Consider the following 12,970-nt stretch of genomic DNA (forward strand, 5'->3'; position numbering starts at 1 on the left):
AAAATAATAATAATTGATATAAAAACAATAATTGACTGTTTGGTGCAGCAGTGGTAATGAACACGTTTGGGGCATACGTCATAGCTCGGTTAGTCCCTCGTCCAATCAAATGTCTCTAAAAGTAAAAAAAACCAGTAGTACACTACGCCTCTGTTGTGCGCAGACTCACGCACAGAGGAAGAGACAGGTCTCGCTTCCCACAGAGGATTTTAAGTCTCCTTACAAAGGTAAAGAAAATGACCGGTCGTTTGAATCACTTGTGGTCTTCTCCGTGGCCACAAGCGTAGATAACCTTTCTGTCGTTCACTCTCCATATCAAGGATACCAACGCGGTATCGCGACTGTTTTTCGGATGTACTTATGTTGTTATGCTAACCGGTGAAAGCTAGCTGATGTAGCTAACATTACCAAGTAGTACTTAGCCTGGCTCCTTCCACTAAAGCTAACGTCAGCTTTTGTTTCATCGGGATCCCGGTTCGTTCGCCTTTGAGCGGTCACATTCAGACATCCACGCTCCGAAACGTCTTTATAAACTGATCCCGCACGATTAATGTCCAACTACTGGTCAGATATAATCTCTGGCAGGTTTGAATGAACTGTAGTGGGTTATCTGTCTCTGTGTCACACAAATACACAGTGTAACGTTACCAATCGTTACTGTGCCACTGGCTGCTCACTATACTGTAAGGACATGGCAGCAAAGCGCCTTATGGTCTTACTTAGGCAAGGGAAATGCGTTTGTGTTGTACATTGTATCCATTAAGACAGTTCAAAGTGCTCAATGTAATGCATAAACAATATTAAACACATCAGGGAATGTAATAAATGATTGAATCCCATTAGTTTAGACACCGGGAATGGTAAGCACAGCCCTGCTAGATGACCTGTGAAGGTGCAGCATGGCATTATGCATTCAGAGGTGTGTTTTGCTCCCAGAGAGATTCATAATACATTTATTTAGGAAATAGTAATTAGTAATTTAAAGTCCTTCTCCACTCAGGTACATGTTTTTCTTCTTGTTCCGACAGTTTTGAGTTCCCCTGTGCAGAATGATGTATGTGCAGACACTGGAAGGATATTTTCACATTCATCTACTGATAAGTGGAAAGTTTCTCTGTGCTCATTGTAAAATCTGATTTTAAGGGGCGTTTAAAGGAGCGTGATTTGTGACATCACAAAGTGTTTGTTAGTCAATAGGCTCTCTTGAGATAAACCAGGCCTGTGCAGCATCGGTCAGCGGTGATTGCTGTACAATGCATGCTGGTTAGATCTGTGTCTTGCTCTGCTGCCGTGCACACGTGGGCAACAATAAGCTCGCAACATCGAGGTGGCCGCAGGTTTTGGAGCCCGTCCTTTTGCTCTCCACCGACTGCAAGACCCAGGAGGTGACGAGATCCAAAAGCTCATTGACTCCTAGTTTTAGTTTTCCTAATTTTCAGTGATTTTAATATTCAACTCTAGATTGTAGGTAGTTTTGTGTTTCATGATGTGCAGTGAAGTTTTAATCTTGCCTGGTTGATAACAATAATGAGCTTTATTTATATATATCCGAAGGTGGTCTGCATACTGCAGGCAGCCTATAGATGACCGAACAGGATGCAAGCATTTCTGTTACTTCCTGTATATTCGAGGCTGCAGGAAACTGTCTGACTCGACTGCAGCTTCTTGTCGCAACCCCCTGCGGCTGCCGCCTGATCTCGTCCACTTTACAGGCGAGGCGCAGTTCATCTCTAAGGAGCCTAACCCTGGTCCAGTATGCACCGTATACAAGTGTGTGGGGCTGGACGATACGGCCTAAAAATAAAAGACAATCTCAGATTTCTTCACACCGTATGCCATTTACGGTTTTTGTTGCAAAAGACGCCACGTTTTTGCCGACGTGAAACACATCTTCTCCTTTGGGATAGATGAGTGATTGAGTGGATTGGGGCTTGTTTTAGTCCTTAGCAGCTGTTTTTTTGCATCGTTTTGAAACGGAAATTCAAATGAATCAATGTATCACTCAGCCTTACAAATGTGATGTAGAAACTTGAAGCCACCTGTGCACAATGAATGGATTTTACAGTGCAGTAGGAGACATCTTAAGAAATGAACAGAATCTGCATATTTATGGTTTCTGGAAATTTAAATGAGGTAGAAGGAGTAGATTTAATCGGAAACGGTTGACTATTTGTATACATAATTAATGCATAAATCATCTTTAAACTCCTGTAGCTCCTCAGTAGATCATTTTCTAATAGATTTTAGCTGCAAAGTTAAATTTAAATGTTAGTTACATGTAATGTCACTTACTTGGTGCAACTGTATGAAGCGAGATACTTGGAAGTCATTAACAACTCTGTTAGGAACTGCAGTCCTGAAATTGTAATTATGATTAACTACTTGCAGCTGGTGTTGCATGACAGGACAGGGTGAGGACGCCAGCCACGAACCACAACGTCTCCGGTCTGAGTCTGGCCAGGGACATTTGTTGCATCTTTATCTCCCTTGTTTTCTGTCATGTGTCTGCAGTCTGTTTATGAAGACACACAAATGCTCACAGAATACTTTTAAAAAACTGAACTGTCCATCTCTGTTGTGTTAATTAACCTCAATGTGGAAAGTTTCAGCTTTTGAGTAACAGGTCATAAGTCTTGCTCTGTGACGTATAAGCCTATAAGCAAGGCAAAGGAGGCACATTTTGCCATGGTGTAAAATGTTTGTAGTGCTTTATATGTTGTACCATTGTTTTTAGCCACTGAATCTCCTCTTTTTTTGGTTGTTGTATATCTTACAAAGTGGTAAACACTCCAGAGAAACAGCTGAGCCATTGTGGTTGACTTTTACATTTTGGGTTCTGACCGTAGCTCCCTTTTTGTTATTTTGAGGATGAACATAAATTGATACTATCTTGTGTTATTTATTTGTGTTTCTGCGTGTGTGCTTCATTACCTTTTTCAGCTCTTAGGAGCTCATCACCACCAGTAAAGCTGTATAAGCACCGGGTTGACGGGACCGAAGGAAGTGGCGCGTCGTACGGGGAGCTGCCTGCTGAAATCGCCATGAGTTACAAACCCATTGCCCCTGCGCCATCTGGCTCCAACCACACACCTCCAGGTTCTAACACCACACGGCTTTAATGTTGGACATGACAATTATTGGCTAGTTGCCATTTGTCTGTAACACATATAACACATTTACACACTATATGGCCATGGGAAATAATTCTGGTCAATAGTCTAATTACCATTATAAATCAATGGTAGTCTAGGCAATATTAGAGTGCAAGTAACCATAGCAACAATGCATTATCATCATCATGCTGTGATGATAGTTAATGTGGTGAGTATCTTTGGTTTCACTATTAGTTTAAGGAGGGGGCCATTGTATAAAAGTGATAAAGCACTCTGAGGTGTTTTCAGTGTCAAAAATAAAGAAGTTATTGTATCAGGGAACCTTACAATGTTTCAAAAGGCAGGTTGCTTGTGTTACATGTTCCAGCTACAGTGTGTTACATACGTTCTCTTCTGTCCAGGCTCTTCTGTGCCCTCTCCCTCACTGCCCTCGTCATCCAACTTTAGGCCGGCTTTCAGTGACTTTGGCCCACCCTCCATGGGCTTTGTTCAGGTATTTCTACAGTACAGTTATACATACATACAAGTAATCAAACCACAACCAATCTTAATTATGTTGCACAAGTCAAAGAGTAGAGCTTGTACTTGACATCATCAGCCACATTGCATAAAAGGTCCTTACTAGAGCTAAAGCAGTATGACACCCGCAAGGCATATTAATGAATAATTTAGCACAATTGCATATGTGTGCACATGTTTCTAACACTCCAGCCCAGGGTGGAAAATTAACATAGAGAACATCTACCAGCCAGTGACAAATAAATGTTGAAATTCACAATCCACACAATAGTAAATGTTATTTTTATTATTTTGTGTGTGTGACATCTATAAGCCACTTTCATATTCTACCAGCATTTGGCTGCTGGCTCCTGCTAATTCCCCATACACTGTTATCTCATAAAGAGTTCTGTACCTTTGCACTCGACAAAAAGACAAAAACGAAGGTGAAATCCCCAGTTTAGTCTTAAGAATTTCAATTACAACATTCAGATATATAACCAGGTGGAAGAGGGAATCTGCCGAAGTTAATCAACCTTCAAATATCCTCAGAAAAGTATCTGCAGAAGTTGTCTGTATTCATGGAGTACAGTAAATATTGACAGTGCTGGAAGGCCGTGAGGCAGCTGCAGGCATGTGACCTACATGAGAGCACTGACATAGCCAAAGGGGGGGTGCCTTACTTTATTGAAATGCATGTAAGCACTTTTTTGCTGGAATAATTTGAAACAGTGGACAGGAGGAATGGTCTTTATTACAGTTATGAAAGCATGGTAATGTCGAGAGGATTAGATGGGAACAGCTGGGGGACTATTAGTTTTTATTTTTTTATTATTATTAAATTAATAATTATTTGAGTGGTGTTGTTGCAGTTCTACTTAGTATCATTTTGACCTAATAATTTAAAAACAAAGATACCCGACCTCTGTGCTTTCCTTTGTTACATCACAGTACATCATTTTAGCAAGAGTCTACATTTTACATTGTTCCTCGTCTTTACTTGTGATGTGAATTTCCAGCTCTGACACGTCTTGATGGATCTTTTTTTTTTCCTCTTCTCCCCCAAACATTATATATTTGTGAAAATACACAAACAGCCTGTCAAAGTGTCTCAAGGGTCCACCTACAGTGAGCTCCTGTCTGTCATTGAGGAGATGAGCCGTGAGATCAGGCCTACATACGCTGGCAGCAAGAGCGCTATGGAGAGGCTAAAGAGAGGTATACTTGTCAGAAATGCATATCTGTTTTCAGTGCACTTCATGTTTTGTGTCAGGGGGAGATTTTGGGCTTCCGGCTGTATTTATGTGTGCCTTTACTGTGGAAATGAAAGCCCCCTGGAAGAGTGGTGACCTTGGTCATCAATGAGTTTGGCTCTCTGGTGAAGGCAGGTCTAACACAGGATTCATTCTGTGTACAATCAGATTGGTACTTTAATATGTTTTTACTTTTAGGTAATAAAACATGCAAATAAGTATTATTAACCCTAATGTTATTTTTGTTAGGGGGATTTAGTTGTTTGTTTAGATTTTGGTCTTTTGGAGTTTTAGTATAATAATTCGTCTGTTACAGGTCACAGTGAACTAGACTTTATGACAGTGACATTACATAACCTTTCGTTAATGGAGCAGGTAGGCAGAGGATAAGCAATGTCAGCTATTTGGAGATATTTTAATTAACGTTTACAACAACATTAACAGGGTTTAATTTGTTACAGTTAGAAAGTGAGGAAGTCATTGTTAGAACTCTAATAGAATTATTAAGTATCCATATCGGTACTTGGTATCTGCAAGTACGCAAATGTAAGTACTTGTATTTGTATTTGCTGTTATTGGTAAATCCCTGATGAGTAATGTCACTATGAAGGAAAACTTCTTCTTTCTGTCTGTGAATTAATTTTTAGAAACAAAAGGAATATCTGTTTGTGTAACATATAAAACATGAAATATTTGATTATTTAATCTAATAACAATGCTTAATAATCATGGTTTCTGTAATTTGTCACCTAAAATGTGTCTGTCTAGTTGTGGGCAAAGCAAAATGTCACCAGTTCAGTACTTTTCTACATTAAATCAATCAATCATTATTATTATTATTATTATTATTATTATTATTATTTAGGGATGTCCTGATCCGATCAAAAAGATAGGTACCTTTCTTTCTTCTTTCCTTTCTTTTTACGTCAGCTATCACACTGGTGTTTTTACTTGCAAAGCATAGCAATGCAACAAGTGTAGTTAGTGTCAACTTTCCTAATTAAACGGCATACATAGCACCCTGGGCTGCCCCGCTCCATTGGAGATGACAACCACACTCACCACACCACTGCAGTGCAGCAAAAAGCCAATAAGAGTGATTTATTAATGTAAATAGTACAAATTTTGCACTGACGTCGAAAAAGAAACACTCAACAGAATTCATTCAGTTACTCAAAGGCTTCACAAAAGCAACACTGGAGGACACTTTTAAAAGGAGAGTGAAAAAAAAAAAGATTGGAGCTGAGAGGGTTCGTTATTTTATACTTTATTTAAAAAAATAAAATAACAGGAGAGCAGCTTGGATAGCATACTTTCTTAATGCAATGCACGAGCTATTCAATTGGCCAAGCATATATATAATTGGATTATTTCATAACTAGTTTTCAGTGTGCACTACTGCACCTGATATTATCTAGGAAAGTATTGGATCGGAACTTAGGTATCCAGCATACTTTAATATTAAAATGTAAAAGCATGCCTATTACACAAAACACAAGGGTTAAAAAGACCATGTTGTGTTGTGACATTTAAGACAAAAAGTCCCTGACTTAGTGAGGTTTTGTCCTAAATGTTGAAATGTGGTCTTCATTACGCTCCTCCTTTGTTTGCACTGGTTTTAAATTCTGGTATGTAGTAATGAAGATGTGTAGAAGGACTGGTGATGGACTGGTGTGACTTGAATAGAATCACGTACAACAGGAACCTGAGTAACTGCAGTAGCTGTTATCTCACCAATAATGGCTCTTCGCAGGCGCATTAGTTTTTTTTGCTGAGGTAGAATCAGACAAAAGGTAGAAAATGATACCACTTATTTTTTGCAACTTACCTCATTAACGGTTGATTTAACACCTCCTTGCACTTTGTGTTTGTCTTGCTCAGGTATAATCCACGCCCGTGCACTGGTCAGGGAGTGTCTTGCAGAGACGGAGAGAAGCGCCCGCACATAACCTTTTGGAAAGATCCCTTCACCCCCCCCCCCTCTCTTTCCCTGTTGAAGCTGTCCTCATCAAGTATCTGTTTTACAACATTTCTTGAATCATCCACCTTTATGCTTTTTATAGGTGCATTATGTCCTTCTTGTCTCCACTCTTCCCTGCATTCCAGCACACCCACTGTGTTCATTACAAACCTTCTGTGACCTGTTGGGTGTATGCAAAATGCAGTTTTGTATCTATTTTGAAGTAAGTGTGGGGAATTTCAACACATTTTTAAGTAGAGCTGTGGGTAAAGACCTTAGTAAAATGGATGAAATATTTAAAGTATCATTTGTTCAATAATGGCAATTGACCAAAAGTTAGTTTTTTTAAATGAAGAAACCAATGTTCCAACTGCACCTGTGCTCAAGTTTCTATTCTAAACATCATTCTGCAACCACTCACTATTTTTTTTGTTAATCTGAGCGTCTTGACTATACCCCATTTCCAGTCACCCTTGCTATATTTTCATTATATTTTGTAGTGTAAACACACATTAGATGTTTCTCAATCCCAAGAACTCTGTACATCTCAAGTCAATTTGTTAGTATGGAAATTTTGTAAACCAGATTTTTGCAGTTCGGTATGTATATCTTAATTAAATAACAGAAAAACACTGTGTGGCTGTTTTTTTTTGTGAAACCTCATTAATAGGCTGCTAAAGAATTAGTGGGTAGATACACCTTTCCACAAAACTATTAGGTCCACTTACTGTTAATGTAGCAGGACATTGAGTTCACAGAGTGGACTCCATCTACTGAGTATGGACACAATTATGTGAGAGCTATGAAACAATGTACATGTGGACCATGAAAATTACATTTTGTGAACATCTTTTACTCAAGAATATAATGGGATTATTCATCTAATTGGACCAAAGCCAGAGGAAACTAATAAGCCTTTTTTTTCTTAAAATCGCCTCTCTCTGTCACAAATACAAAAAAATAAATGGCAAAACTGGGGATAAACATATTTATTGTCAGTTCAATAATCACAACCTCAATAACATCTCACTTCAGACAGGTGGGGCTACTGACCTGCTGCCTCACATGAAGAGTAATGAGTAGCTCTTTTTAAGCGAGTAAAGGAGATACTGAGGGTTTTGCGGAGTACATCTTGACAAAAACAACATAATGGTAGTATTTCTTACTATATGAAAATAAGAGAAAGCAAAAATAACACAGGTCCATGCATGCTTTATAATGATTGACACAGACCGAGCGCTCGCATCTACCAGGAGATAAAGCTCTCCTGCTTATTCCAGTGCTTCCCCTGTGACCAAGATAGAGAAGGGGGATCTGGTGGTGCAAGGCAGAGGTGTGCATGTAAGTACATGATGTACCTTGTGCAACAAATAAAAACAGACTACAATTGTTGGGTTTTGAGTGGAGAGCTTTTCTGCCCAGAAACCATTGTAATCACCATTGTAATTGGGCCACAATTACGAGTAATTTCAGGATTATCCAACAGTGCGTATTTCAGAGAAAGCAATATAACAACATATTTAAGCTAATTGTTTCTAATACTGTAGCAAATTGACGTTTGCTGTATAAATTACTATAAAAGACTTTCCCCAAACAGAATTCATCATTAAATTAAAAAAAATCTCTGCAGCAAAGTCTGTGAAACATGCGGCTGTGGGTAACATTCTGAATGTAGTCCTTTACCATGAGCAGGTTAATTACCCAGAATGTCTTCTGAAACCATAACCAAATAAGAACTCACAGTTCCTTTGTGGTAAGAATCTAAGGTTTTTATGGGTTTTTGGACTTTCATTAAAGTGAAGCTAGCAATGTCGGCCTTTTCCTAATCAGGATCAATCAGTTTTGAGAGTGGGGTTCAGGGGAATAAGGCAGGAATGAAAATCACGCCTCAGTATATAGGCGTCACTCGTGGGTGCGTTCGTGTGTTTGACCTGACAGTGTGTAAGAATGTTTCTGCGTGTGTACCATGGAGGGTAGGGTGGCAGAGTATCTGGTTTGGGTGCATGGATAAAACTGAAACACCAGCAGTGTCTACTGTTTCTCCTCCATCTTGAAATTCACAGGCATCCTCCTCTTGTTCCCACAGAGATTCAACCCTGTGAGGAGGAGGAGCAGGTATATTTTTAGTACATTATGTTTTTGGGTTTTTACAAATTATCTTGAATATCTGGTGTCCAAATAGAGTTAGCTTTAAAAAAAAAGTGGACTGACTGTAGTGGCAGTGGCAGGTGGTGTGTTGAATAGGCCTTTGTAGCGACCCTTTTCCTCCTTTTCTTTGGAGCGGATCCTCTCCTCCATGGCCCTCAGCTCCTTGGCAACAGATGGTTCCAGAGTCGGGTCCAGCTCCAACACCTTAGCAAAGTCCGCCCGTGCCTCTTTCTCATTCCACACTGCAGCGTGGGCCTTAGCCCGCTTGTAGTAGGCCTTCACATTGTCTGTTAGGAAGGGGACAAAGAAAATGAAGAAAAATGCTTCATATGCACATACATGCAAGTCACCAACTCATGACAACACACTTCATCCAACTTAAAGAAGGATGACAGCTTCCAAGATAACGAAAACAGGAGGTTGTATTAAGCCAAGTCTACCGGCCACATGGTTCAGCCACCACTATATTACAGTACACCTGTAGACTGGGAACCACAAAAATTTGCAAGCTCTTGTTTTATTTGCTCTGGCAGATGCATCTGGTCCCTTTTCCCGGACCTGTTTGAGCCAATCCTAATATGGGGTTTGATATGTCGACTGCACAGAGGAGCGCAACTTATTGGCCAACGTATTTTCATAAACAACCTAGATGGCTGCAACAGATGTGGAACGGTTTCTGTTGAATCCGCTATCGTGTCAGTATTGAAAAAAACTGGACAGCATTTTTAAGTTAAATTTACCGACTAAGCTACGTCAAACATTCTGTTGCACTCATTTGTTGTGTTTTGGTCTGCGCCCATTGATGGCGCCTCTTGGAAATCAAAAATGAATTCAGAGATTTATTCGCATTTGCGCTGCCAGGCTAGTATACTTGTATGTCAGACTCATGAACACTGATGAAACCTAGTGTGTGAAGAAAGACCCTGTGAGACACCAAGTTGCAGGTTGGATAAATAAAGGAAATTGAATCTATGAGTAATATATCAGTCTACTAAGTATAGTATTCAGTGGTGGTGGCAACTTTCTCTCCTAGTAAAATTGGAATTTGTACTGTTAAATACTGAGTATTGATCTGAGTATAAAAGTCTCAAAACACTAGTTTTTCCAATACAGACACAGCATGTCCCAATTTCGGATTTGCTAATGTCAACAGAGCGATGAGACTCAAAATATCCTTTATAATGCACAAAAGAAACAACATTACACCTACAGAAATAGCAAGGAAGTTAACAGTTTCTGTTTCTTTCATTATTTTAGTGTTACAATGATGGTGGTGGAGGGTGCTGTCAAGTGAAGCAGCTGTGTTCTTTCACATGTAAGGTTTTGTGAGCTCAACATCACAACCAACAGTCCTGCCACCTTTTTTTCCCCCCAAATCTACACAAATGCCAAACAGACTGTTCCCTCTTTGAATCCTAAATAATTACAATCTGTCGTAGCAACAGAAATCTTTCATCGCTGCTGGTTCTTGTGTAGAACCAAAGTCAAAGTCTTACCCTCATATTTGAAGACCACGGATGTGCAGTGTTCGATCACTTCGTAGTACTGGCCCTGGAGTAGCTTGCATTGGCAGTAGTTGAGGAGCAGTGGTGTGATCATATGGTCCAACTTTACCCATGCTTCATCTCCAGGATGCTCCTGAAAGGGGAAACAGAAGTCACAGAGACGAGTTAGAGAATGCAAAACAGATACTAATAAAATGGATCTGATCTTTATTCTCTTGTATTCAACTGTGTCCTCACCTTCATCTGTAGATTTTTAAGACAGGCAACACCATTGTAGTATTTCTCTGTGGCTTCCTTAATGCTGCCTTGTTTGAAAAGCATGTTGCCCTCCTCGTGGATCTGAGGCACGAGCTCGAGTTTCTCTTCATCTGTCATAGCCCACACATCAAGCTGGAACGATCCCGGAGGCAGAACCTGAGCAGAGAAAGAGACTGACAGTCAGTGTCAGCTCGGACCTGTAAATGAAATTGTTCAGTAACACATATCAACTCTTTGTGATGTAAATATTACGTTGAACGTTTATTAGGTAGCTCTACAATCTAATGCAATTCAAACGAAGCTAATCCTTTATTAACCCCACAACAGGGAAATATGCAGTGTTACAGCAGCAACGTGGATAGCACAACAGCAAGAAGCATTCATTAAAAAGTAAGATGTAACAAAATTTGCAAGCAGGTATTCATGGGGTCCAAGCCTCGCTGCATGTCGAAGTGTCCTNNATCAGTGTATGACTGTGTGTGAATACTTAGTTTCCGCTCTGGGAGCAGTTGGCACCAATGTATGAATGTGCGTGAGTGTGGCATGTAGTGTACAGCGCATTAAGTGGTCGAAAGACTAGAAAGGCGCTATAGAAGTACAGTCCATTTACAATGTCCCTGCAATTAAGACCTACATTAGTTTGCAGAAACTGTAAAACTTCAGACCCTAGTGGTTGTGTCATGTTGGATTGCATTATATTGAGAGGGGCTTCCAATTTTTTGTCACCCCCATGTATGTTAATATCAGAAACACCTTTTGTGTAAGGCAAATTGGGCTGGGTATCAAACCTAAATAGCTTTTTGGTACTGACTGACTGGTATGCACATGTAGAATACAATATCTGCCAAGTACCAAAAGCTGCCATCAAATGTTTGTTCAGATTTGTAACTTAAAGAATGTAACTTAAATAGATACTTCCTGATTTATATCCAAATCTTAACTCTTTTCATATAGGTAAAATCCTTGTTAAGCTCCTTTTTGTGCCCTTTTTTCTTTTGTAAATTAAAGAATTGATTTTGAATAATGAATGTATATATATATATATATATATATATATATAAAAAAGGTATTGATAATGGAATCAAAACGTGGGTATTGTGTGCTGGAAAAGAAAAGAAAACCACCATTAACATTAAACTCTGGGCTCTCTCCCGCCTGCTTACCTCCAGCAGCTCAATGGTGAAGACAAGAGGCTGTGGACTGGCCTGAAGCTGATCCAGGTCTGTGTGCCCTAGAGAGTGGTGGGAGTGGATCTGAGCAATGCCGCAGCAGTGCCTCTGGCCTTCCAGGGGGTCCTTACCGGCGCTGATGTTCCTCAGCGACTGGGACACGAGCGGGTACAGTGCTGTGTGCTGAGGGGTGAACAGAGATGGTCAAAGCACAGAAGGACAGAAAGAACAAGACTGCTACTGTATCCCAACGCCAGCTCACTAACCTTAGTGTCACAGGTAAAATCTGCAACTTCGCCTTGTCTCATGGTGATGACCACTCTCTCCCACACAGCGAGTTTAAACTTCTTGCCCAAGATGAGCTCCATGGGTTTGCTGTGGCCCCCCATGGTCTTAGAGTCATCCAGCACTTTGCCATCACACAGACTGGTGCGGTAGTGGAATACCACCTGGTACAACAGAGACAGAGAATAACTTTATGTGATCTTTGAAATGTATTTTGTGCTCTCTGTTGTCTGGAGGTGATGTGGTTATGTAGTCACTGCTGGCTGAACAACAAACTGCCCTTTGAGCATAAGAAAGATACCCTTGAGCATACACACAACAATACACACTGCTCAACAAAACTATGCGGTTAAAAGAACTACTGTCACATCACCCCGTTCAGGACAACTGATTGCTTGTGTACTACAAACAAAAGAGTAATCTGCCCTTATCTGACAGGCCTGCGGAGAGGGTCTACGCTCCATCGTTTTCTGACCAATCACAGTAACGGAAAATTGATTGACGTGATATGCCGACCAATCAGCATTCACAAACACACGCCATCCTGTCCCGCCTCCTGTCTTTCCATCAGATGAAAAAAAAAAAAAACGGGAAAAAATAGCAAACCGGCTTAAAAAAAACAGCTCTTAACAAGTCAAATGTTGTATTAGCACAAAGGAGGCGAAGCTCACAACCCTGCCGGTGGTGTCTGTACACACACGCAGCGCGTCTGGTGACAACAACGTTAGCTGAGTCTGATGTGTTAGCCAAGATATAGCTGGTGATATATAACTTAGCATTA

At 40.2% G+C, this 12,970-nt stretch overlaps 2 protein-coding genes across 2 annotated transcripts; one reads left to right on the forward strand and one right to left on the reverse strand.

The window, feature by feature from the left end:
- Nucleotides 1-161: 161 nt before the first annotated feature.
- On the forward strand, nucleotides 162-6,883 carry cdk2ap2 (cyclin-dependent kinase 2 associated protein 2). The gene is made up of 5 exons (XM_035661026.1): nucleotides 162-227; nucleotides 2,941-3,096; nucleotides 3,515-3,606; nucleotides 4,709-4,829; nucleotides 6,746-6,883. The coding sequence occupies exons 2-5, from the start codon at nucleotides 3,042-3,044 to the stop codon at nucleotides 6,811-6,813; spliced, it is 336 nt and encodes a 111-aa protein (XP_035516919.1). The 5' UTR covers nucleotides 162-227; nucleotides 2,941-3,041; the 3' UTR covers nucleotides 6,814-6,883.
- Nucleotides 6,884-7,804: 921 nt separating this feature from the next.
- On the reverse strand, nucleotides 7,805-12,353 carry aip (aryl hydrocarbon receptor interacting protein; the record flags this gene model as incomplete). The annotated part of the gene is given in 6 exon segments (XM_035660821.1): nucleotides 7,805-8,920; nucleotides 9,036-9,259; nucleotides 10,469-10,610; nucleotides 10,715-10,891; nucleotides 11,899-12,087; nucleotides 12,171-12,353. Coding segments are annotated over 6 exon segments (921 nt in total), but the record flags the coding sequence as incomplete, so codon positions are not given.
- Between the last annotated feature and the right edge of the window lie 617 nt (nucleotides 12,354-12,970).

The sequence above is a fragment of the Morone saxatilis genome, unplaced genomic scaffold (assembly GCF_004916995.1).
Source record: "Morone saxatilis isolate NCDOM2014 unplaced genomic scaffold, NCSU_SB_2.0 Contig17, whole genome shotgun sequence".
In the NCBI taxonomy this organism is placed as follows: Eukaryota; Metazoa; Chordata; class Actinopteri; family Moronidae; genus Morone; species Morone saxatilis.